The following is a 26,122-nucleotide window of genomic DNA, read 5'->3' on the forward strand; positions in this document are numbered from 1 at the left end:
AACAATGACTTCTGTAGATGTTCAGAGAAGTAAGATTGTCTCTATTAAGGATAACCAAGGAAAACTGAAAAGAGGAGCCACTTGAATTGAGTCTTGAAAGATGAATAGACACTTGACAGTGAAGTACCCACTCTGTGTACTAGTTTGTGTACAAAAATAATTTGATAGATACAGTAACTCCCATGTAATCATACGTGTTAGGACTGGAAGAAACCTGAGGAAAACATTGTACAACTGCTTTTTAAAAAAAAAGAAAAAAGAAAATTCCACATAGCCCATTGCTATCATCTAAGACTATATCCCAGGTCTTCAGACTCTGAATATAGCCATTTAGGAATTTATACTCCAATAGATAAATCTGACAAATCTATTAAAGGACATTGAGACAGCAGAGTGTTTCCATCGCACATGTCTGTCAAAGATACGTATACATTGTTAGGAATGAGAAAGTTAAAGTACATAGTGGGCAGAAAATACTCAAAGTGGTTCTGTGATCAAGCAGGGCAGAGGTAGAAGTATTTCTTTGATAGCTCCCCTTGCTTTTTGAGAAGGTCTTTATTACCTCCAGCACTGGGTTTTGTTCCTTTCCTTTGTTCTGAAAAATATATTGAAAGAATTATAAGATTTGGTGGATTAGAAGAATGAGGCCAGTAACTGAAAACGATTATACTTGATATGTGTAAAATATTTGATGTTGTTAATAACAAACATTTCCTAGATTGGAAAATATTGAAGGGAAAGATGTATGGATATTACTATATTTAGCAAAATGTATGTCCCTATATCATTCATGTACCCACATAGGCAGAGAAGTAAAAAGTCAAATGAGAAACCATAGAAGAAGAATGTGGAGAGTGTTTGTAAATTGATGTGTCCATAGAGAGATGAGAGAACTTTAGAGAGGAGTAAAATGCATGACCGTGTGCAGAGAAGCTTGGGAAACTTGAGAAGAATGTGTTTAGACAGCGAAAACGGCAGGTGGAATGATCAACCGAAGACATGGAATGTGAATTAGAATATAACAAGGAACTTGGCCTATATCAGGAGGGGCATAGTGTGCTTTGAGGCTAAAATTTAATTTTAACATTAAAAGTATAGCCCTAGTGACACTTTCATATCTTACCAGTGTTTCTTTTTTCACGATAGTTTGAAGGGAGTACACAATCTCTTGGAATCTGACTAATCCAGTCTTCCATGTTGACTATATTCAGCCTATAACCCCAAGAAATTTTTCTGACCTCCAAAATGCCCTTCTTGGATATTTTTTAATTGACCATGTATGTTCTGAAACATATTCATAGCCATGAGGGTAGCAAACAACTGATGAAATATAACCAATGCTATGTGCATATTTTCATTTTAACTCTTATAACTTATTTTATTTTTGTTACTGCCTGTTTGTGTTGGAGCTTCATTTATTTGGGCCCATGATAATTTAGGTCGTTAACACCACTGATTTCTCATACAAAATCAGTAGGTACCAAATATCCCAAGTGATTACCAACCTAAATCATAGTTCATAGTTCTCTACATTTTCTGAGATGAAAAAGATCTTCAGTATTCAGAATTTATTTGCTCGACAGTTTGTTTGATTTTCTATGAACTCACCATTTAAATTTCTCTCTACCTGCTATGTTACATTTCTCAGTAATGTAATTTATAAAATGTACAACTCCTTTAGGTGTGCATTGCCTAAGGTTGTTAACTTTTCTCATTGTTAAGTCCCAGTCCCATCTTTTCTCACTACCAAGCTGATCTAATATGAACACAGTTAGACTAGAAATTATTGTAGGAAATTTCCAGCATGCATATCTCCACCCTATCAGGATTTATAGGTTGCTGAGGAGCAGTGGCTGAGAAAATAGAGTAATCTTTTCTGTAGTGCTATGACTTTTACCTTAAAAAATTAAAATAAAAGTTGCCTAAGAGAGTAAATGGAATACTGTACTTTATACAACTATTTATAAATGGAGGCATCCTCCCTCCCAAGAACCTTCTTCCATGGAAACTACAACTGTGGACAAGCCTGGAGGTCACCCTCTCTACAGTCAGGGCCCTTCATTTCTAGCCCCTTTGCTTCTGCTTGCTGGGACAGAAACCAAATAAACAAAACATTCACAGCTAATTAGCAGGGAGAAAAGCTTCTAAAAGGCTAGGAGGCATTTGTAGCAAGCTCAGTTGCCTGCCCTTCTACTCAGAGTTAAACACGGATTTTCCAAGGGATGAGGAAGCTTACTTTCAGTACTCACATAACTTTTTGAAAAATTTTGCATACAAACATACTTTACATAGGGAATACGTAAACAAATGAAAAAGGTTGGAAAAACTCGTCTGAATTTTTATAAGGCTGAAACTCTACTGCTACGGAAGGACAAAGGGATACAGGAAAACTGGAAAGGCCTCACAACATAACAAAGATTCCATTCCTTCTACCCTCTGAAAGGAGGCCATAAGATGCAATTATGCGGAGGTCGGAAGGCAGAATATAGAGTTTTGTAGAAAAGATTTTAAAATCACAAAATGTTAGTTAGGTAGGATGTTAGAGATGCATAGTCTCATCAGTTCCATATTTTGTAGATGAAAAATAAGTTTAAGACTCAGATTGGTGAGACAATTTGCCCAAAGTGACACTACTAGTCAATGGTAGAAATGAAACTTAAAGCAGACGAAAATAAATTTAAAATATAAGAAATATAAAAGCTAAGAAAGAATAAATTTTTTCAACAGCTGGATAATAAGCTAGATATGTTATGGTGAGTGAATAAGCTGTCTGATCTTACATTCTCTATACGAATATTGAGGCAGACTGTAATTGTTATAAAGGTTGTAGAAGGATTCTTGCCTTGAGTTGGGGCTGAATAGATGACTTCTGTGGTGTCTTCTGTCTCTTAGCACAAATGGAAAAAGTTGCTTTGGGCCTTCCATCTCTTTGAATACTACTGACTCAGGCAGAGGAAAGCTGAGCTTCTTGTTTTCTTCTTTATTTTTATTACTTCTTGTGAATTTAGTGTTATTATCATTCTGTACAAGAAAATTTACTCTTATTCAGAGTATGAAATTTAAAAGTTTCCCTGTATTCTTCATTGTAATTTTATACATTATATGTAATTACACATTATATCTAATTCTGAGATTATAAGTCAGTTGGAGAACAAAATTTGATATAGAGCAATTGAATTTATGGGCAGATTTTCAGAAATGCACTTAACGATGTTCTCCTGTGTTGAAGGTTATATGTAAGCTTCAAACAAGAGATTTGTGCTGTCACACAGTCAAAGAGAAATGTTCTCTATTCCCATTAGGACAGGTGGTACTATTTCCCTGCTTGTACCACTCTAAATCAATTCCTTTCTTTCCTAAGATTTTTTTGGATTGTTTAATATTTTAAGGTTTATATGGAGAAGTAAAAGAAAACCAAAACATGACGAGCACTGCCAGCTCAGCATGTTATCTTTATCACTTAGATAAACTATGTCAATAGAGTTAAAAAGAACGGTTTATAAGGGATGACTTCCATCTTGTAGCTAACTAACCTTGGGAATACTACATCTTCAAGGCTTAGCTAAATTGTCATCATCATTATGAAACCTTTCTTGATCAGGCCAACTGAAAATTTCCCATTGTATATTCTCTGTACTAACTTCATAGCACTTGCTATTTGTATTAATCAGGATAGACTATGGTACAGATCATCCTGAAATTTCAGTGACTTAAAATTTCTTTTCCAGTGTATGCCACTTATCTATCACTGGTTGGTGGGAAAAGGGACATTCTGCTCTAACTAGCCATTTAGGGACCCAGAATAATGACATCTTCACCATCTTCTAGCTGTTCGCATCTGGAGCATGTGGCTTCCTTACTCCCTGTGGCAAGAGTAGAGAGCTGGAGGATTGCACAAGTTTTTTGATGTTGGGTTTGAAATGACACATGATATTTCTAACCGCAGCCCATCCAGAACTAGTCCCATAACCCCACCTAATTTCAAGAGAATAAGGGAATGTGGGGAAACAAATAGAATGTTGGGAGAGCACCACTCTCTCTTTCAATAATTAATTCAGCAAATATTTTTTTTACTCTATTTTTTTAATTAGTTTTTATCAGATTATGGTTGCTTTACAAAGCAAATATTTACTCAGTGCTTACTATGTGCTAAGTATTCTTTTAGGCTCTGGTAATACAAAAAATTTTCTAAAAAAGACCAAAATTCCTGTTCTCATGTAGTTTATATTCCTTATTTTGGTTGATATTCATAGATATTTTTACATATGCTTTAAGGGCAACTGCTTGTCTTATCATGTAACCCCCATATATCCTAACAAAGTACAACACGTATAATAGTGGTTCGGTAAATAAGTATAAATAAATATTACTTTTTAAACACCTCTTGTGCAGGAGCCCATGCTCTACAATTAGATAAAGAACCACTCATAATATGTAAATTCTTTAAGTCATAGTTCTATAATGTAAAATCAGTCCTCTGCTTGGTGTCTATGCAGACAAGCTTTGAGCCCTCCAAGAAATTTTAAGTATTAAGAGAGTTGATTCTAGAGTAAAAGCTTTTCCTCATGTTCCATCCATAAGGATTATAAGCTCCTCGAGGATAAGAACTCTCTGTTTGCAACAGTGTACACTCTGTAGTTTTAATACAGTATTATGCAGCTAAACCTAGGCAGTCCAGAGCCCTGATTGATTAAGCATTCATTCACTCATTGAATACTTATTAAGCATCTATTATGTGCCAGGCAGTGTCTCCAAAGATGGATGAGAAGTTTATCCACAAGAAATTTATCCTTTCCTGTGCAGGTAAACTGGGGCTTATTCTGGACTCAAAATGAGATTTTGTGTTTATTTTCCCTACTTAACAGTGGTATTCACATGAATTAGCTTCTCTTGAAGAATGGGGGGGGGAAGGTTGCAAACAACTGCTCTTATTCAACCTCTTTTGAATACATGACACCCCAATCCCTACCCCCCACCCCTGTCACCGGCCTGGTCTTTCTTGAATATTACCTGCAAAGCCAGTCTGTTTCATTTTCAGGTGATTTTAATTATCAGCAAGCTCTTTTTTGTATTTATCCAAAATCAAAACTTATCCCGAATCTTCTCATTTCCATTCCCTTTTAAATACAGTTTCAAGCCCAGATTCACAGACACAGAAGACAGACTTACGGTTACCAAAGGGGAAAGGGAGGAGGGGAGGGATAAATTAGGAGTATGAGGTTAACAGATATAAACTACTATACATAAAGTAGATATGCAACAAGGATTTACTATATAGCACAGGGAACTATATTCAATATCTTATAATAACCTATAATAGAAAGTAATTGAGTGTATATATATGTATATAGTTTCAAGGCCTCTCACCATTTGATCACTTTCCTTTTAAAGTCTTTCAGTTTGTCAGTGCATCTTAAAGTATGGGACACCAAACTCTACAGAAGGATGGTTGGAACAAAGAGTTTGTTGAGTACAGTAGAATTATTTGAGATCATAGGTTTATTAAAGAAGTAATGCTTTCTAGAGTGGGCATATTGTAATTATAATTTGCAAGTACAAACAGGATATGAAGGAAAGAAAAAGCATGAGGAACATTTAAATAAATGCTTAGAAATGGGGCAAAAGGGAGATAGGATTCTTTGCCTAGAACAAACAGTGAGTGAGACTAGGGAATGTGTTAAAACTCTTGGAATTAGATGGAGTAGGTTAAGGTGATTGGGTGCATTGCAATCCTCAGATAAGTGTGTTTTTGAATCTAATGTGTATTTCCAAAAGGAATTTTTAGTGGAATTCTGTGCTGCAGCAGAAGGAAGAAACATTGGCAGAGAAATGTTCAGATTTGTTAGGACCACTAGGAAGGGATTGTTCGGCAAAAGGTTTTTGCACTGAGGTGAAGAGGGTTCAGGTAAAGAGAAGTCATGTAAGCGAGAAGATGCAGGATTCTGCAGGAGTTTTGGTTTACTATGAAGCAGAAAAACTCACCCTGTCTTTGTGGTGGAGAATAAGGTTCTTGGCAAAATGATGAAGTAATAATAAAAATAGGTACCATATATAAGGCCTAACTGTGTGCAAGATGTTATTCTAAGTGTTTCCCATATATTAACACATTTAATCTTTCCAACAGCTCTATGAGTTAGGTACTCGTATTATCCCCGTTTGATGGGTGAGAAAATTCGCCCATAGGAAAGTGAAGTAATGCTGAATGTCACATGGCTAGTGAGATGGCAAAGCCAAGATCTTAATCCAGGCAGCCTGACTCTAAAATCTGCCCTCTTCATCACTATATTCTATCTCATTCTATTATACTATGGTGTTTGATTTCAACTCGTCTTCTTTCACACCTCATAAATAACATATCTGTGCCCTTCTTTTCTTACATGGTGCAACCCTTCCTACTTCCCTAAGGAGCCAATGCCTTCCTGACCTTTTCCCTACTATTAAAAATTACTCTCTGGAAAGAAGCTAATAAGCCCATTCATTCATTCATACTGAGGAACAAATGATTGATATGGTTTAATATAAAATAAGACTTTTCCAGGGTTGAGATTTTGGGGGTGCAGGGAGTGTTAAGGGACCATAAATTCTTAACCAAAACTCTGTTGAAATTTAAAGTAAATATGGGTAACCAAGAGATCACTGAAGAAATCAAAGAAGAAATCAAAAAATACCTAGAAACAAGTGACAGTGAAAACACGATGACTCAAAATCTATGGATGCAGCAAAAGCAGTTCTAAGAGGGAAGTTTATAGCAATACAATCCTACCTTAAGAAACAAGAAACATCTCAAATAAACAACCTAACCTTACACCTAAAACAATTAGAGAAAGAAGAACAAAAAACCCCAAAATTAGCAGAAGGAAAGAAATCATAAAGATCAGATCAGAAATAAATGAAAAAGAAATGAAGGAAACGATAGCAAAGTTCAATAAAACTAAAAGCTGGTTCTTTGAGCAGGTAAACAAAATTGATAAACCATTAGCCAGACTCATCAAGAAAAAAAGGGAGAAGACTCAAATCAATAGAATTAGAAATGAAAAAGGGGAAGTAACAACTGACACTGCAGAAATACAAAGGATCATGAGAGATTACTACAAGCAACTATATGCCAATAAAATGGACAACCTGGAAGAAATGGACAAATTCTTAGAAATGTACAACCTTCTGAGACTGAACCAGGAAGAAATAGGAAATATGAACAGACCAATCACAAGCACTGAAATTGAAATTGTGATTAAAAATCTTCCAACAAACAAAAGCCCAGGACCAGAAGGCTTCACAGGCAAATTCTATCAAACATTTAGAGAAGAGCTAACACCTGTCCTCCTCAAACTCTTCCTAAATGTAGCAGAGGGAGGAACACTCCCAAACTCATTCTACGAGGTCACCATCACCCTAATACCAAAACCAGACAAAGATGTCACAAAAAAAGAAAACTGCAGGCCAATATCACTGATGAACATAGATGCAAAAATCCTCAACAAAATACTAGCAAACAGAATCCAACAGCACATTAAAAGGATCATACACCATGATCAAGTGGGGTTTAGCCCAGGAATGCAAGGATTCTTAAATATACGCAAATCAATCAACGTGATACACCATATTAACAAATTGAAGGAGAAAAACCATATGATCATCTCAATAGATGCAGAGAAAGCTTTTGACAAAATTTAACACCCATTTATGATAAAAACCCTCCAGAAAGTAGGCACAGAGAGAAGTTACCTCAATGTAATAAAGGCCATATATGACAAACCCACAGCCAACATCGTCCTCAGTGGTGAAAAACTGAAACCATTTCCACTAAGATCAGGAACAAGACAAGGTTGCCCACTCTCACCACTATTATTCAACATAGTTTTGGAAGTTATAGCCACAGCAATCAGAGAAGAAAAAGAAATAAAAGGAATCCAAATCGGAAAGGAAGAAGTAAAGCTGTCACTGTTTGCAGATGACATGATACTATACATAGAGAATCCTAAAGATGCTACCAGAAAACTACTAGAGCTAATCAATGAATTTGGTAAAGTAGCAGGATACAAAATTAATGCAGAGAAATCTCTTGCATTCCTATACACTAATGATGAAAAATCTGAAAGTGAAATTAAGAAAACACTCCCGTTTACCACTGCAACAAAAAGAATAAAATACCTAGGAATAAACCTACCTAGGGAGACAAAAGACCTGTATGCAGAAAACTATAAGACACTGATGAAAGAAATTAAAGATGATACAAATAGATGGAGAGATATACCATGTTCTTGGATTGGAAGAGTCAACATTGTGAAAATGACTATACTACCCAAAGCAATCTACAGGTTCAGTGCAATCCCTATCAAACTACCACTGGCATTTTTCACAGAACTAGAACAAAGAATTTCACAATTCTTTGTATGGAAACACAAAAGACCCCAAATAGCCAAAGCAATCTTGAGAAAGAAAAACAGAGCTGGAGGAATCAGGCTCCTGGACTTCAGACTATAAGCTACAGTAATCAAGACAGTATTGTACTGGCACAAAAACAGAACTATAGATCAGTGGAACAAGATAGAAAGCCCAGAGATAAACCCATGCACATATGGTCACCTTATCTTTGATAAAGGAGGCAAGAATATACAGTGGAGAAAAGACAGTCTCTTCAATAAGTGGTGCTGGGAAAACTGGACAGCTACATGTAAAAGAATGAAATTAGTACAGTCCCTAACACCATACACAAAAATAAACTCAAAATGGATTAAAGACCTAAATGTAAGGCCAGACACTGTCAAACTCTTAGAGGAAAACATAGGCAGAACACTCTATGACATAAATCACAGCAAGATCCTTTTTGACCCACCTCCTAGAGAAATGGAAATAAAGACAAAAATAAACCAATGGGACCTAATGAAACTTAAAAGCTTTTGCACAGCAAAGGAAACCATAAACAAGATGAAAAGACAACCCTCAGAATGGGAGAAAATATTTGCAAATGAAGCAACTGACAAAGGATTAATAGGGAAAATTTACAAGCAGCTCATGCAGCTCAATATCAAAAAAACAAACAACCCAATCCAAAAATGGGCAGAAGACCTAAACAGACATTTCTCCAAAGAAGATATACAGATTGCCAACAAACACATGAAAGAATGCTCAACATCATTAATCATTAGAGAAATGCAAATCAAAACTACAATGCGATATCACCTCACACCAGTCAGAATGGCCATCATCAAAACATCTACAAACAATAAATGCTGGAGAGGGTGTGGAGAAAAGGGAACCCTCTTGCACTGTTGGTGGGAATGTAAATTGATACAGCCACTATGGAGAACAGTATAGAGGTTCCTTAAAAAACTAAAAATAGACCTACCATACGACCCAGCAATCCCACTACTGGGCGTATACCCTGAGAAAACCATAATTCAAAAAGAGTCATGTACCACAATGTTCATTGCAGCTCTATTTCCAAAGCCAGGACATGGAAGCAACCTAAGTGTCCATGGACAGATGAATGGATAAAGAAGATGTGGCACATATATACAATGGAATATTACTCAGCCATAAAAAGAAACGAAATTGAGTTATTTGTAGTGAGGTGGATGGACCTAGAGACTGTCATACAGAGTGAAGTAAGTCAGAAAGAGAAAAACAAATACCAGATGCTAACACATATATATGGACTGTAAAAAAAAAAGAAATGGTCATGAAGAACCTAGGGGCAAGACGGGAATAAAGATGCAGACCTACTAGAGAATGGACTTGAGGACACAGGGATGGGGAAGGGTAAGCTGGGACAAAGTGAGAGAGTGGCATGGACATATATACACTACCAAATGTAAAATAGATAGCTAGTGGGAAGCAGTCGCATAGCATAGGGAGATTAGCTCGGTGCTTTGTGACCAGCTAGAAGGGTGGGATGAGGAGCGTGGGAGGGAGGGAGATGCAAGAGGGAAGAGATATGGGGGTATATGTATATGTATAACTGATTCACTTTGTTATAAAGCAGAAACTAACACATCATTGTAAAGCAATTATACTCCAATAAAAATGTTTAAAAAATAAAGTAAATATGGGGACTTCCTTGGTGGTCCAGTGGCTAAGACTCTGCGCTCCCAATGTAGGGGGCCCCGGTTCAATCCCTGGTCAGGAGGCTAGATCCCGCATGCCTCAACTAAGAGTTTGCATGCTGCAACTAAATATTGTGGGAACATGCCGCAACTAAAAAAAAATAAATAAATGAAAAATAAAGTAAATATGGGCATGGGAGGATAAGTCAGATGTATGACCTCTGTGCCCTTCAAATTGTGCCATTATTTAGCTGGCCCAGGGCTTGTAGAAATCCTTCTAGAAGAAATGAGGTAGGAACCTAAAAGTGGGAATGGAAGGAATAAGAGGTATATCTTTATTATATTGATTCAGTGATTTTAGAAGTGCCCTGTCATTTCCCTAATTAATTATCAAGTAAAAGAGTTCTATTATAACCCCAAGAGACATAGACCCCAGGAGAAAGCTTAAATTTGAACAGTCATAGCTGAAAAGAGATAATCCCATTCTAGGGTTTAAGTGTTCATGCATTTACATCTGAATTGAGGTAGATCCAAGGATTGATTTTGTTCCTTCATTTCCTGCAGAAATAAAACCCTCTCAGACGGGTCTATGATTTATATGCTCTAGGAGTTGTACAGTCTGGGGATGTTACTCTAGAGTTATCCTTGATATCTTTTTCTTATTCCACACCAGTCAGTCAAGCCCTTTTGCTTCTTTCTTAACAAGGTTTCTCATATATTTCAATCTAGCTCAGTTCAAAGAATGCTTATTGAGTGCCTGTTTGATGCTAGATACTGTGCTCTGAGCATACAAGTAACCCTGTCTCAGATTTCTCATTTTCTAGAAGAGAATACAGCATGATACAAGCAACCATAGAAATGTGTTTAAATACAGAAGCAGTATACAGGAGAGAATTACTCTTCCAGGGAAGGTCAGAAAGACTTGCAAAAGAGGTGATGCTTGAATAGGGTTTTCAAGGATGAGTAGGAGTTCTTCAGAATAATGGTAGGGGAGCAAAATGTTCTAGCTAGAACACAAAGCATACAGAAAGACATGGAAGCATAGCACAGTGTAGCCTGGCAGCTACAAGTAGTATTGCTATAGAATAGATGGAGTTTGAGTCAAGGGGTGGTGGAAGATTATGTGTTTTTGCTTTTTTCAGTGTCAGCATCTTCATATGCCTAGAGCACCAACTTGTTTGTCTCCATGTCTGTGATTAAAGACCTGGTCTTTTTTCGGTACTCTGCTAAAGTCTTACCTATCCTATATGCCACTACTTGAGACTTTAGCCACTGTATCTTGACACCTAAGTATTTGTGTACAGTATGTGTCCTCAGTCCTCAACTCTCAGTGGAGTGACAACTTTCACTTGTATCTGCATGGTCATAGAAGTTTCACAATCAGATTTGCATATAGTAATTTTGAAAATCTTTTGGAGTTAAAGGACTAATATGAAAATAGTGTTAGTACTTTGTTCGTCACAATAATATAATTTACTCTGCTATCAAATAATTCAGTTCAGCAAGTGTGTTTTTCTGCTCTCTGTCTATGCATAATACTGAGAAAATATACAATGGAAGAAAACAGGAAGAGGATACGTTCCTTACGTATCTGAGAGTAAAGGCTTTACTTAAACATATTTATACTCATGTAGTTTCTGGCTTTCATTAATTCTCTAAGATAGAGAAATCATAGAGAACTGCTTATTCAGTTTCTTCTGTTCATCATAAAATTTGAAAACAAACACAGAGGAAGACTACTTATTAAATGAATATACTGCTTTAAATAGTTTCTTTTAATATTTATTTTATTTTTATTTTTTTATTTTCCTTATTTTTTTGGCTGCATCGGGTCTTAGTTGCGGCATACAGGATCTTCCATTATGGCTTCCTTGTGGCATGCAGGTTTCTCTCTAGTTGTGGCGTGCAGATTTTCTCTTCTCTAGGTGTGGTGCACGGGCTCCAGGGTGCATGGGCTCTGTGTTTTGCGGCATGCGGGCTCTCTCGTTGAGGTGTGCAAGCTTAGTAGTTGTGGTGTGCAGGCTTAGTTGCCCCGCAGCATGTGGGATCTTAGTTCCCCAGCCAGGCATTGAACCCGCATCCCTGAATATACTGCTTTAAATTGAAGTTATGTGGAAAATACCATCAAAGCAAACTGACTTTTATGTTAATCTATTTGTTACTTCTTTTTTCAGGATGCTGGGCAGTTTTATGCTAAATATAAAGAAACAAGATTGAAGGAAAAGGAAGATGCATTGACTAGAGCTGAACTTGAAACACTTCAAAGTGAGTTTTAAACATTTTCTTACTGTATTAACTATATTATATAAAACTGATTATTTAAATTTGGATTTTTCCTTAAATTCAACAGTAATTAAATTTTTTGTGCTTTCTTTGCTACTCTCTAAATGGAGTTACTTGTACTTAATATACTATATGTGGAAAATACTATATTAGTAACTTCTGAACCACCCACAGCTCAATATCAGGAGGGATAAAATTAACATGGGGTCATATAGTTCGTTTAATCTGAGAGGCATCCAAAATCTAGAAAGTCCTTAAATACTCCAGTGCTGCAGTTGTCATTGATATTTAGTGCTGAGTCTATCCAATTGATCACCAACTTGCTGTATTACAGTAGTAAACAGGAAGCCTGAAAATGTCAATGATTTTTGTTTTGAAAGCCTTTGTTTCATTTGTATTATTGTTATATAACACGAAAAACCTTGGCTAAAGTGTCAGTATGTTGAAGTCTTCCATTGAACACTAAATACAGCTCTTGCTGATTTTAGGAAAAGTTGAACATACTATTAAAGATGACATTTTCCCAGCCCTGGTCTTTTTGTCTAAGTTTGTATATCTACATCTTTCCCACACAAATACGTTCTGTCCCTTTATGTTGCTTTATCTTTATCCAGAGCATTTAACACTACTTAACTTTAATTTATATATTCATTTTGTTTACTGTCTGGTCCCCCCAATAGAATGTAAGCTTCATGAGGGTAAGGACTTTATCTGTTTTGTTCGCTGTTATGACTATCCAAGGACCTTAAAGAGTCCCTGGCACATAGTAGGTTCTCAGTATGTTGACTGAATTCATGGAGGTGAAGTCTATTTTTTTAAAAATTCCAATATGAGTGTTTTTGGTTCAAACTTCATTTCTGAACGCTGTGCATGGTACCAATCTGGGCACAGAAGACAGTGTAAACACCCTTAATACCTGGTCACTTCACGCCAATAAATGTATATAAATACACAGCATGTGTAGTTTAGAAAACAACTTGTGTGCTTTTAAGGGTATACAGTAAAAGCTTTTCTGCAGCGCATAGAAGTCATTTAGCCAAATCAAACTGGAAAAGAACAACTGTGGTATTAGTATACCACACATTCAGTTCACACTTTCAATATATATAGAAAAATGGTGATGGCTATTTCCCTTCATACACTGAAAGTCTAGCTTTCTGTCTTTACCCTGACACTGACCGTGGTTTGAGAATAGAGGAGAATTATGTTCTCTCCAAACCCAAAGAGTACACTGCTCCTACCTAAATGTGTGACTTTGAGGGTTTTACTTTCCTTATCTGTCAGAAAAACACGTCGGACTAGATGATCCCAGTATTAGTTTTCTATTTTTGCTCTAACAAATGGCCACAAATTTAGTGGCTTAAACACAAATGTATTATCTTATAGTTGTATGGGTCAGAGTCTGACAGTCTCACTGGGCTAAAATCAAGGTTATCAAGCAAGGCTGCATTCCTTCTCCAGCTTCTAGAGGCCTTCCACACTCCTTGGATCTTGGCCCCCTTCCTCTTTCTTCAGATCCAGCAATGTTTCATCTCTCTGACTATTCTGTAGTCACATCTCTGGCTGATCATAACTGGGAAAAGTTCTCTGCTTTTAAGGACTTGTGATTAGATTGCGCCAACTTGGATAATTCAAGATAGTCTCCTATCTCAAGCTTAATCACATCTGCAAAGTCTCTTTTGCCATGTAAGGTAAAATATTCCCAGGTTCTGGGGAGTAGAGCGTGGTCATGGTTAGGGGACCATTTTTTGCCTTATACAACCTTCAGGTGTCTGGGCAGCTTTAGAACAGGGACTTTCGTTTTCATCTTTGTGTCTGCAGCATTGAATATAGTGTCCTGGCACATAGTAAATGTTTAATAAATGGATGAATGACTAAATATATGAATTAATGTAATCCCATGAATATTAATGAGTGTTAGTGAAGAAGAAAACAAACTTACGGTTACCGGAGGGAAAGGGGTGGGGAGGGATAAATTGGGAGATTGGGATTGACATATACACACTGCTCCATATAAAATAGATAATAAGGACCTACTGTATAGCACAGGGAACTAGTCTCAATACTCTGTAATGACCTATATGGGAAAAGAATCTAAAAAAGAGTGGATATATGTATATGTATAGCTGATTCACTTTGCTGTACAGCAGAAACTAACACAACATTTTAAATCAACTATACTCCAATAAAAAATAAAGTTTCAACAGTTACAAACACAAAATAATATTCAGATAAACTATATCATTGTTTAAAGCAGACTTCTGTTTAAGAGGGGAAAGTTTAGGATGTTAGAGAATTACATATTAAGGTTGACTGATGTGTGTTTTGCAGAGTAAGGGTGGACAAATGATTATTATTGTTATATTATTATTGTTATATTATTGGTATATATACCAAAGATTGAAACAGAAGTTGATGTTAGAGCAATTGTTGAAATAGTTTTAATTAAATTGAATAAATCAATGAATAAATGAAACTTTAAATGTAATTTTTATATAATTGTTATTTTTAAGTAAAACTGTTACATAAAAATTTTCTAAGCCTTTTAAGACTAGTCAAAAGGAGAGGGGGAAATCACATTTACAAGAAAAGAGAAAAATATCACACTAAACCAAAATTTACCTGTAGAGGCAGTATGAATACACTAATTTCATTGCTTTCATAGTCATGTTTTCATGACTATTTTTCCAAAATTGTTCAGAGACTTTTGTTCTGCCTAAGAATTTAATAACAGTTCTCAAGCAGATTTGATAATGCTCTTTAAAAATTTTTTTTTTAATTTTTATTTTTAAATTGAAGTAGAGTTGATTTACAATGTTTCAGTTATACAGCAAAGTTATTCAGCTATACATATACATATATATCTATTCTTTTTTAGATTCTTTTCCATTATAGGTTACTGTAAGGTATTTAATATAGTTCCTTGTGCTATACAGTAGGTCCTTGTTGTTTATCTATTTTATATATAGAGGTGTATATCTGTTCATCTCAAAGACCAAATTTATCCCTCCCTCTCTTTCCCCCCGCTAACCGTAAGTTTTTCTATGTCTGGGAGTCTCTTTCTGTTTTATAAATAAGTTCATTTGTATCATTTTCTTTAGATTCCACATATAAGTGATATCATATGATATTTGTTATAATAATTTGTTATTATTGTTTAATAAAAAATATTGTGTAAAGAAGCATTAATTTTAAAATAGGTAAATATCTGAAAACTCTGTATGCCAGCAAAAATGTGTGATAGTCTTCTAAAAAGCTGGAAAATTCATTACTAGCATATGGTTTCTTGAAACTGAAAATGAGGAAATTAAATGCCAGAAACTTTATTAAAAACAATACTCATCCTAGGCTCTGAGTAATAAGACTTTTGTCGCTCATGTTTTGATATCAGTAGTATATTTAGAAAAGGTGATGGTATCAACATTAAGAATGTTAAAGAACAGTCACATTACTGTTAATAACGTCAAAAGCTGTCATGTATTTTTAAGTGTAGTCTCTAATGGTTACATGCAAAGAATCTTTTAATTAATTTTGTTAACTTCATTACAGTGTTCTACATTGTATACTTTAGAACTAATACATAAAGGCCCCAAATCGCCCAGTGTGCATTTCATTTGCCCCCATCCTCCTTAATTTTAAAGACCATCATTGGAATACTGAGTTCATAATAACATTTCCATCTGCTTAATTGAGTAAATGCATCTCATGCAGATTAGCAATAGCTATTTTATGCTGCCTGTTTTTCATGACCTAATTGCTAATCTGCCCTCAAGTCTGTTTGCTTTACTGCTGAGATTGTGCAGAGTCGTCTAAGGGCTACACGAGAACTACAGTGAGTAGGGTGTGGTGGTCTTACTTACTAAAATGGTATTTTAGAGGGGAAATCTGAAAAAGGGTAATTTCTTAAAAATAAATATCATTCTTCTGGGAAGTCTTTATGGAAAAAAATGTGATGATTTATTTGGAAATTTTTGAGCATTTTTCTTTATTATAAACTTTTAATCAATTTTATGTTTTAGGTTTAAATCCAAGTTGAATATTTATAAATATAAGACTTTTTCAGTGTTAATAATATTTCTATACATTCTCTAATTGTATTAGTTTTAATCTAAGTCAACAGATGTGAGTTCCAAGTACTATAATGAAACAGCCCATATTGTGAATGGAAAAAAATGAGTTATTTTATGAAGAAATTGACTGTAAAGGTTAAAATTTGAATAGAGAAAAGAGGGGAGGAAGGGTAGAAGGAAAACTCAATATTTCCCTTTTTTAGTGTGTACTTCATATGAGTTAAGAACAAAAGCAAGATCAAATAATCAAAACCCTACTGTCAAGTACTTCTTTTTTGTCTGCAGGGATAATCATTCCAGACATTATATTTTTCTTCTTGTTGTGTGGTCCCCACTCCATGCCCCAGTGATGGCCTAAGTAGGGGTGCCAAGGGGACAGTAAGAACGTGGTAGACAGAATATATCTCTTTAGGGTGGCAGGATGGGAAAGCATTCACCTTCCCTAAGGTAATGGAAGACTGGTTTTCTAGAAAACTTAGATTCATGAGGAAAGGAGTTGCTAGTGCTGATTTGTAAGCTAATTCAGGGGTTGATGGAGAAGGAGGACAAAGGAGGTAGGGCAGATGTAATCCCAATGGGTTAGAACATTCTTCCTTTGGTGATATAGGGTGCTCATGGATGGGAGATTACTCTCTGAGATAATTTATGAAAAGGCATGTAACACATCACTAGCTCCAGTACATTTGGAAATATGACCAAATAGAAACTCTGTACCTTAACTTATTATATAGTAAAACCTGATAGGAGCCCTAGCCCCAAGAGTTTATATGTAGGCAAAGAATATCTTTAAAATAATATTATCTCCTACGTACTTTGTTCTAATAACAATGGAATGTGAATTTTTAAAATCATATAGCTCAAATACAAATTACAATTGCCTCGATATTTCAAATCATAATGCTGTGATGCTTAAATATAATGCAATCTCAGTTTTCTCACTGAAATGATTCAAAAAAGCATTTATCCAATTTAATATATAAACAATTACGGCTATAGATTAACTGGTCACATTTCAACTAAAATTTTACTTACTAATCTGGAAATGAGTACCTATTTAATGAAACTGTATATAAAATGAGATATCAGTTTATAAGACCCATGCAGGCAGGCATTTTCGTCTCTCTTGTTTATAGTCATAACCCCAGCACCTAGAATAATGCCAGGCATGCGGTAGCTCCTCAGTAACTATTTATTGAATGAATTAATGAATTTAGAAATACTGTATTGCTCTTTTCTACTTCATACTTCTTAAAGCAATTTATTAAAACTCTTCAGTAACATTTTTGACAAGAGGATTCTTGTCATCAGTAAAACTACTTTTTGAGTCATCAACACAGAGTAAATCATCTTTATTTCCATATATAATGAGGTATGATCTTTTTGATTCCATGTATGAGACTGACAGTGAACATTTTATTCCAAGTCACAAGGACCTATTCATCTAATATTAGGATTTTTTCCTTTTATTTTTTTTTATATGATTGTTACAATAAAACCAATGTATTGCTTTATCCCCTCAATAATTTTCATTGTGGTAAAATATACATAACAAAATTTACCATCTTAACCATTTCTAAGTACAGCAGAGTTCAGTGGTATTAAATATATTCATAATGTACAACCATCACCCCCCTTCTTCTCCCATAGCTCTTTTCATCTTGCAAAACTGAAACTGTACCCGTTAAATAATAACTCCCCATTCTCACCTCCACCCACCCTGTGGCAACCACTGTTCTGTGATTTCGACTACTCTTAAGTATCTCATATAAGTCTAATCGTACAGTATTTATCTTTTTGTGATTGGCTGATTTCACTTTGCATAATGTCCTCAAGATTCATCCATGTTGTAGCATATGTCAGAATTTCCTTCCTTTTTAAGGCTGAATAATATTCCATTGTATGTGTATACTACATTTTGTTTATCTGTTCATCTGTCAATGAACACTTGGGTTGCTTCCACTTTTTAGCTGTTGTGCATAATACTGCTATGAACTTGGGTGTACAGATATCTCTTTGAGTCCCTGGTTTCAGTTCTTCTGGATATATATCCAGAAGTGGAATTTCTGGATCATATGATGATTCTATTTTTACTTTTTTTAGGAACCTCCATACTGTTTTCCATAGCACAGTACCGTTTTACATTCTCACCAGCAGTGCACAGAGTTCCAACTTCTCCATATCCTTGCCAATGCTTTTTATTTTCTGGGGGGTTTTGTGTGTGTGTGTGTGTGTGTGTGTGTGTGTGTGTGTGTGTGTTTTCTATAGCCATCCTATTGCGTGTTTCTTTGGAGAAATTCCTATTCAAGTCCTGTACCCAATTTTGAATCAGATTATTTGTTTGTTGTTGAGTTTTAGGAGTTTTCTATATATTCTGTATATTATTCCTTATCAGATACATGATTTGCAAATATTTTCTCCTATTATATTGGTTGCCTTTTTACTCTGTTGATATTGTCTTTTGATGCACAAAATTTTTTAATTTTAATGAAGTCTAATTTGTCTATTTTTTCTTTCATTGCCTGTGCCTTTGGTGTCGTATCAAAGAAATCATTGCCAAATCCAGTGTCATGAAGCTTTTGCCCTATATTTTCTTGGAAGACCTTTAGAGTTTTAGTTCTTAGACTTAGGTCATTGATCCATTTTGAGTTAATTTTTATATATGGTGTTGGGTAAGGGTCCAACTTCTTTATTTTCACATGGTATCTAGCTTTCCCAGCACCATTTGCTGAACTGTTGCTTTTTTTGTTTGTTTTAATTTTTCTTTTTTTAAAATTTCAGCTGTGCTGTGCAGCTTGCAGGATCTCAGTTCCCTGACCAGGGATTGAACCCGGGTCACAGCAGTGAAAGCGCCAAATCCTAACCACTAGACCACCAGGCAACTCCCATGAACTGTTACTTTTCTATTTAACTTTTTACTTTGAAATAATTATAGATTCATAGGAAGTTGCAAAGATAGTACAGGGAGGTCCCATGTACCCTCCTCTCAGTTTCCCCCATTGGTTATCTTATATAACTATAGTATAATATCAAAACTAGGAACTGACACTGATAGAAAATGTATGTATAGTTCTCTGCCATTTTATCACATGCTTATGTTAATGTAGCCACCACCCCAATTATCCACTACTGCTTTATGATCACAACCATCACCTTCTCCCATCCCCCCATTATCCCTAATACCTGGCAATTACTATTTTTCATCTGTCTAACATTGTAATTTTGACTATATGATTTAGAGAATGTGAATTCGAGAACCATATAGTATGTGACCTTTTGAGACTGGCTTTTTTCACTCATTGTATTGCCTTTGGGATTTATCCAAGTTGTTCCATGTGTCAGTAATTCATTTCCTTTTATTAATGAATAATATTCCATGGTATGGATGTACTACCGTTTGTTTAACCATTCACCTATTGTAGGACATTTTGGTTGTTTATGGTTTTTGACCGTTACAAATAAGGCTGCTATGAACAGTCATATGTAAATTTTTGTGTGAACCCAGAAGTGCAGTTGCTGGGTCATATGATAAGTTTATGTTTAGAGTTTTAAGAAATTGCCAAATTATTTTCCAGAGTTCCCATACCATTTTATACTCCTACCAGCAATGTATGAGAGATTTAGTCTCTTTGCAGCCTCACCAGAATTTGATATTCTCACTATTCTGTATTTTAGCTATTCTGATAGGTGTGTAGAGATATCTCACCATGGTCTTAACTTGCATTTTCCTAATGGATAGGGATGTTGAAACATCTTTTCACGTGCTTATTTGCCACGTGTATATCCTCTTCAGTAAAATCTTTCTTCATGCCTTTGGCTTGTTTTCTAATTGGATTTTTTTTTTTTTTACTATTGAGTTTTAAGAGTCCTTTATTTATACGTTCTAGATATGATTCCTCTTTTAGATATGTGGTTTACAAATATGAAATCTTGATTACTGCAGCTCTACAGTAATCTCAGAATCAGGTAGAGTGATTCTTCCCACTTTCTTCTTCTTTTTCAAAATGTTTTAGCTATTCTAGTTCCTTTGCCTTTCCATGTAAATTTTAGGGTAATCTTGTGTGTATCTACAAAAAAAAAAATCTTGCTGGAATTTTGATACGAATTACGTTAAACTTGTATATCAATTTGGGGAGAATTGACCTATTTACTATGTTGAGTATATCTCTTCATTTATTTATATCTTCATTAATTTCTTTAGTGTTTTGTAGTTTTTAGCTTACAAATCATGTATGTATCTTCTTAGATTTACATCTGTTTCTTTTTTTTTTATTTTGAGTGATTAAATGGTATTGGGTTTTTAATTTCAGTCTCCAAATGTTTACTTTAAGTAAAGAAATTCAGTTGAATTTTTTATGTGGATCTTGTATCCTGCACCTTTTTGGATTTACTTATTAGTTCTAGGAATTTTTATGTAGATTCTTTGTATTTTCTATGTAGATAGTCATGTCAATATGACAATAGGGATAATTTTATTTTTTTCCTTTTTAATTTGTATGCATTTTATTTCCTTTTCATGCCATATTTTGCTATCTAGAACTTCCAGAACTATGTTGAACATGAGTGGGGAGACAGGGCATCCTTCCTCTGTTCTAAACCTTAGGGGGGAAGCATTTAGTGTTATACCATTAAGTAGGGTGTTAGCTGTATGTTTTTTATAGATGCCCTATATGAAGTTAAGGAAGTTTCCCTCTATTCCTAGTTTTCTGAGTTTTTAATCATGACTGGGTGTTGAATTTTGTTAAATTTTTTTCATCAATTAATATGATCATGTGATATTTCCTCTTTGGCCTGTTAATGTTGTGGATTACACAGATTGAATTTTGAATATTGAACCACACTTGCACCCCCCCGCAGTAAATACCATGATGGTATATAATTCTATTTATATAGTGCTGAATTCTCTTTGCACATATTTTGTGAAGGATTTTTGCATCTATATTCATGAGAGATACTGGTCTATAGTTTTCTCTTTTTGTACTATCTTTGTATGATTTCAGTATCAGGGTACCCTCATATAATGAATTGGGAAGTCTTCTCTCTTCTATTTTCTGAAAGAAGCTGTGTAGAATTGGTGTTAATTCTTTAAACATTTGGTAGAATTCTCTAGTGAAGCCATCTAAGCCTGGATATTTCTTTTTGGCAGTTTTTAAATTATAAATTAAATTTCCTTTATAATTACAAGGCTATTCAAATATCTATTTCATATATCTATTTAATGATTGAATTAGGGTAGTTTGTATTTTTCAAGCAATTGGTCAACTTCACCCAAATTGTCAAATTTATGTGTTTAGAGTTGTTCACTTATTATCCTTTTGATGTCTGCATGTCCTGTGGTGATTTCTCCTGTTTCAGTGCTAAAATACTGCTAACTTTTGTTTTCTCACTTTTTTGGTCAGTTTTGCCAGATGTTTATCAGTTTTATTGATCTTTTCAAAGATCCAGTTCCTTGTTTCATTGATTTTCTCTATTGCTTTTCTTTTCAATTTCATTGATTTTTGTTCTTATTTTTATTATTTTCTTTCTTCTGCTTGCTTTGGGCATCTTTTGGGTAATTTCCTTTGCTCTGAATTCTATTTACCTGATATTAATTAGCTACTCCTGCTTTCTTTTGATTAATGTTTTGATTAATTTGAAATAAGTTTCTTGTAGATAGCATATACATAGGTCGTGGTTTTTCATCCACTGTACCAATCTTTATCTTTTAATTGGTGTATTTAGACCATTTGCCTGTAATGTAGTTATTGATATATTAGGGCTTAAGTGTGCCATTTTATTTTTTGTTTTCTATGTGTTCTGTTTTCTTCTTTCTGCTTTCTTGTGTAGGTTACTCGAATTTTTTTTTTTTTAGAATTCCATTTGAATTTATCTATAGTGTTTTTTTAGTATATCATTTTGTATAGCGTTTTTAGTGGGTGCTCTAGGTATTATGTTATATATACGTAACTTATTACAATCTACTGGTGTAAACAATTTACAATTTCAAGTGATATATAGAAACATTACCTCACTTTACATCCATTTATGTCTCCCACTTATAACTGTCTTAAATATTTTCTCTACATACATTGAATGTTATAATTTCCATTCAGCTGTCAGATATAACTTAGAAAACTCAAGAGGAGGAGGAAAATCTATTGTGTTTACCCATATTTTTACTCTTACTCTTGTTCTTTCTCCTTCCAGCTATTTTAAGATTTTTTTCTTTTATGATTTCCTTTCTGTTCAGATAACTTCTTTAGCCATTATTATCAGATAGGTCTGCTGGTAACAAATTCTCTTAGTTTTCCTTCGTCTGCAGAGATCTTGGTTTCCCCTTTATTCCTGAAGGATATTTTCACTGGATATGGAATTTTGAGTTGACAGTTCTTTGCATTTTGCACTTGAAAAATGTGCCAAATTCAGTTAGCATACTTTTCAGTTCTGGTATTTCCATTTGGTTCTTCTGTATATCTTCTGTTTCTTTGCTGTTGACTTTTTTATTTCTTCATCTGTTTTAAGAATGTGTATTATTGCTTGTCAAACCATTTTTATATGGCTGCGTTAAAATCCTAGTCACATAATTTGGATATCTCTTTCATCTGTTGGCATCTGTTGATTATCTTTTTCATTCAAATTGAGATATTCTTGGTTCTTGGTATGATGAGTGATTTTTTTTTTAATTAAAACTTGGACATTTCAGGTATTATAAGACTCTGGATCTTATTTAAATCCTCTATTTTACCTGGTGTTCTCTAACAAAGCCTAGCAGTGGAAAGGGGAGGGTTGCTGCCCTGTTACAGTCAGGTACGAGTGGAATTCCAGGTTCCCTTCATGACATGTATTACAGCTGAGGGGGAGGCTGGTTGTGAATCCTTTCAGGGTTGGGTGGGTGTGGGTGCTCCTGCTTGCCAGTAGGTCTCCACTTACCCCAGCCTGGCTGGGATAAGCAAGAATGTCTACTTACTGCTCGCCACCTGGCCTCCCCTGACATTGTGGGGGGTGCCTCAGCTGGACAGTTGTGAAAGCCCTGATTGCCCTCTAGGCTTCCTCTGAAACCACCCTGGCAGGGAGGAGGAGGGACACCTCATTATCCCTGGGTGGATTTGGAAACCCAGACTACCAACTTAGTCTCTGCTGTTTCCACATGGGAGGGGGGATCCCTATCACCTCTCAGCAGACATGAAAGCTTGGCTTCTTACACAGCCTTCTCCCACATCACCCTGAGATTGGGGTGCCTCATTACAGCCTCACTAGGGCAGAAGTCTAGGCTTCCCACTAGCCTTTGCTGGCATGGGGGTGGGGTGTGGCCACAGTTTTTTCTGTGTTGTTTGCCTGAAGTAGATCGGTTATTATCTAAAAGTTTATCTTGATATGCTGCTGCTTTTCTGGTCCTTTTGGCTGGAAGGAGAAAGCTTTTTAAATTTTTTATTATTACCATTATTATTTCTGTGCCTTTCAGTGGTTTTGGGTTGCAAGCTTCTCTGGGACCAAGTCTGGGATATATGAGGCTGTAAGATACCCAGGGAAGTTACCACCTTGGTGCTCACTGGGTCCTGCCATTCCTAGTTGGTCTGTCTTCTCTCCAACATTCAGATTATTCTTCTGTTTGTTTCATATATAACATTTAGAATTTTTAGTTTTTCTTAGTGGGAGGACTATGAAAAAGTACTTCTTCATTTTTCCGGGAGTGGAAGTTTTGTATTATTTTTTTAAAGTGATTTTTTTAAATGCATATTTTAAAAGATTCAAATACTTGCAATTGTGATCAACACCCCAGAAATAAACCAAATTTATTTGCTTCCTTTTTATAACTGATTCTCTATAAGCAACCAAAATTAGTAGCGATGAGATACGTTCTAGTTTATGTGTATTTTCCCTTAGCAATAATTTGTTGCTCAAAATAAAGAAATTGTGAAAAATTGAGTAATATGACCGACTTCATAAGGAATCTTTTTTTTTTTTTTAATTTATCTTTGGCTGCATTGGGTCTTCGTTGCTGCGTGTGGGCTTTCTCTAGTTGCGGCGAGCAGGGCTGTTCTTTGCTGCGGTGCGCGGGCTTCCCATTGTGGTGGCTTCTTTTGTTGCGGAGCACGGGCTCTAGGTGCGCAGGCTTCAGTACTTGTGGTGCATGGGCTTAGTTGCTCCGCGGCATGTGGGATCTTCCTGGACCAGGGCTCAAACCCGTATCCCCTGCATTGGCAGGCGGATTCTTAACCACTGCGCCACCAGGGAAGTCCCCATAAGGAGTCATTTATACGGTTTCTTCCTCTTTTCTGAAAAACAATTTTGAAAAACAAGAAAACCTGGCCTTCTATTTGGGCTCATATTGTACTCTGGTGACACTATGTTTTTATACTTTTAAATTAGACTCATATGTCATTTAGGTTACTAATTTCCTATTTTGATATTAAGGTGTTTTGGTTTTTTTTTAAGTCACCATTTCAAAAGCCTGGATGTATAAAGTTACTGAAGCAGTATAGGATAAGATATGGTATTAGATACCATGTAATTTCTAGAAAGGTAACAGCCTTGTTAAGTAGAACTGTTCCCATAACACTGTATTCTTAATGCACATTATTTTTGGCCATTTTTCTCTATTGGGCTGCCTATCCTCTTGTCAGTTTATAATATCTCTTTATGTATTCTATATATCAGTCTTCTGTTTGTACTCTGAATTGTAGATGACCTTTCCAAATCTGTTATTTCTCTCTTGATTTGTTTATTCTGTCTTTTATCTTTTTTTTTTTTAATAGCATTTGGGTTTTCAGTCTTAGTTAAGATTTTGTCTTCCTTTAAATAGTACAGGTAGTATTTTAGATTTATTTTTGCAAGATTTTTATTGTTTTGGTTTTTAAAGTCAAGTTTCTTATCCAACTGGGATTTATTTTGGTATATATTGTAAGGTTGTGTCCAATTTTCTTTCAAATGGGTATTCATTTGTGACAGCATCATTTAATAAATCCTTTTCCCACTGAACTATTTATGAATTCTCTGTTCTATTCTAGGAATTTGTCTCTTCATATGCCAATATCATATTAATTTTATTATGTTAGCATTATAACACATACACACACACAGGATGGAGAAGATATGGTTATAAGGATGGATGAGTTTGACAGTAGTAATCAAGAGTGAAGTTGCTTCTCAGTGTTAACTCTCTAATCAGAAAGGGATTTAATGGAGAGGCCAATTGATAAATTGATAAGTATCTATTGATAACTACCCTTGATGTTGCCAGATTATATTTTGCATTTGTAAAATATTGAAAAGATGAATGTATACCATTAAGAGCTAATTTTCTGCCAAGTAATATGTTAGGGGATATATAATTCTCCTCACATCAACTTTATGAGGTTAGATATAGCTCCCTTTTACAGAAGAGAAAATGGACACTTGTTCTAAGGGTTAAGTTACTTGCCCAGTATTGTGCAACTATTAGATAGCAAAGGTAGGATTAAAACACTAATGACCAGGCTCTTTTCACTATGCCATAATGAAATGTTGCATGAACAGTACTTTGAACACTAAAGATATATACAAATTGATATGATGGTTATATCATAATCATCTATCATTAGCACCTGTGAGTTTTATTTTAAAACAATGCAGTGGATAGGGCACAATAAAACTTCCAACTAACTATTTATAGCAAAGCAATTCTATTTTGATGAAAGAACAATGTATATTTATGTGTTCTTTCAAGAATGGTCTATGAATAAAATGTTAGAAGCTATTATGTTATTG

At 35.1% G+C, this 26,122-nt stretch overlaps 1 protein-coding gene across 2 annotated transcripts in view; it reads left to right on the top strand.

Moving 5' to 3' along the window:
- DNAJC1 (DnaJ heat shock protein family (Hsp40) member C1) overlaps positions 1-26,122 on the top strand; it is a 200,909-nt gene that overhangs the window by 86,352 nt on the left and 88,435 nt on the right. For both annotated transcript variants that reach the window (XM_061181597.1, XM_061181595.1), the window contains exon 7: positions 12,221-12,311. In XM_061181597.1, the coding sequence (XP_061037580.1) occupies positions 12,221-12,311 (91 nt within the window). The remainder of the gene's footprint in view (positions 1-12,220; positions 12,312-26,122) is intronic.

This window comes from Eubalaena glacialis, chromosome 2 (assembly GCF_028564815.1).
Source record: "Eubalaena glacialis isolate mEubGla1 chromosome 2, mEubGla1.1.hap2.+ XY, whole genome shotgun sequence".
NCBI classification, from domain to species: domain Eukaryota; kingdom Metazoa; phylum Chordata; class Mammalia; order Artiodactyla; family Balaenidae; genus Eubalaena; species Eubalaena glacialis.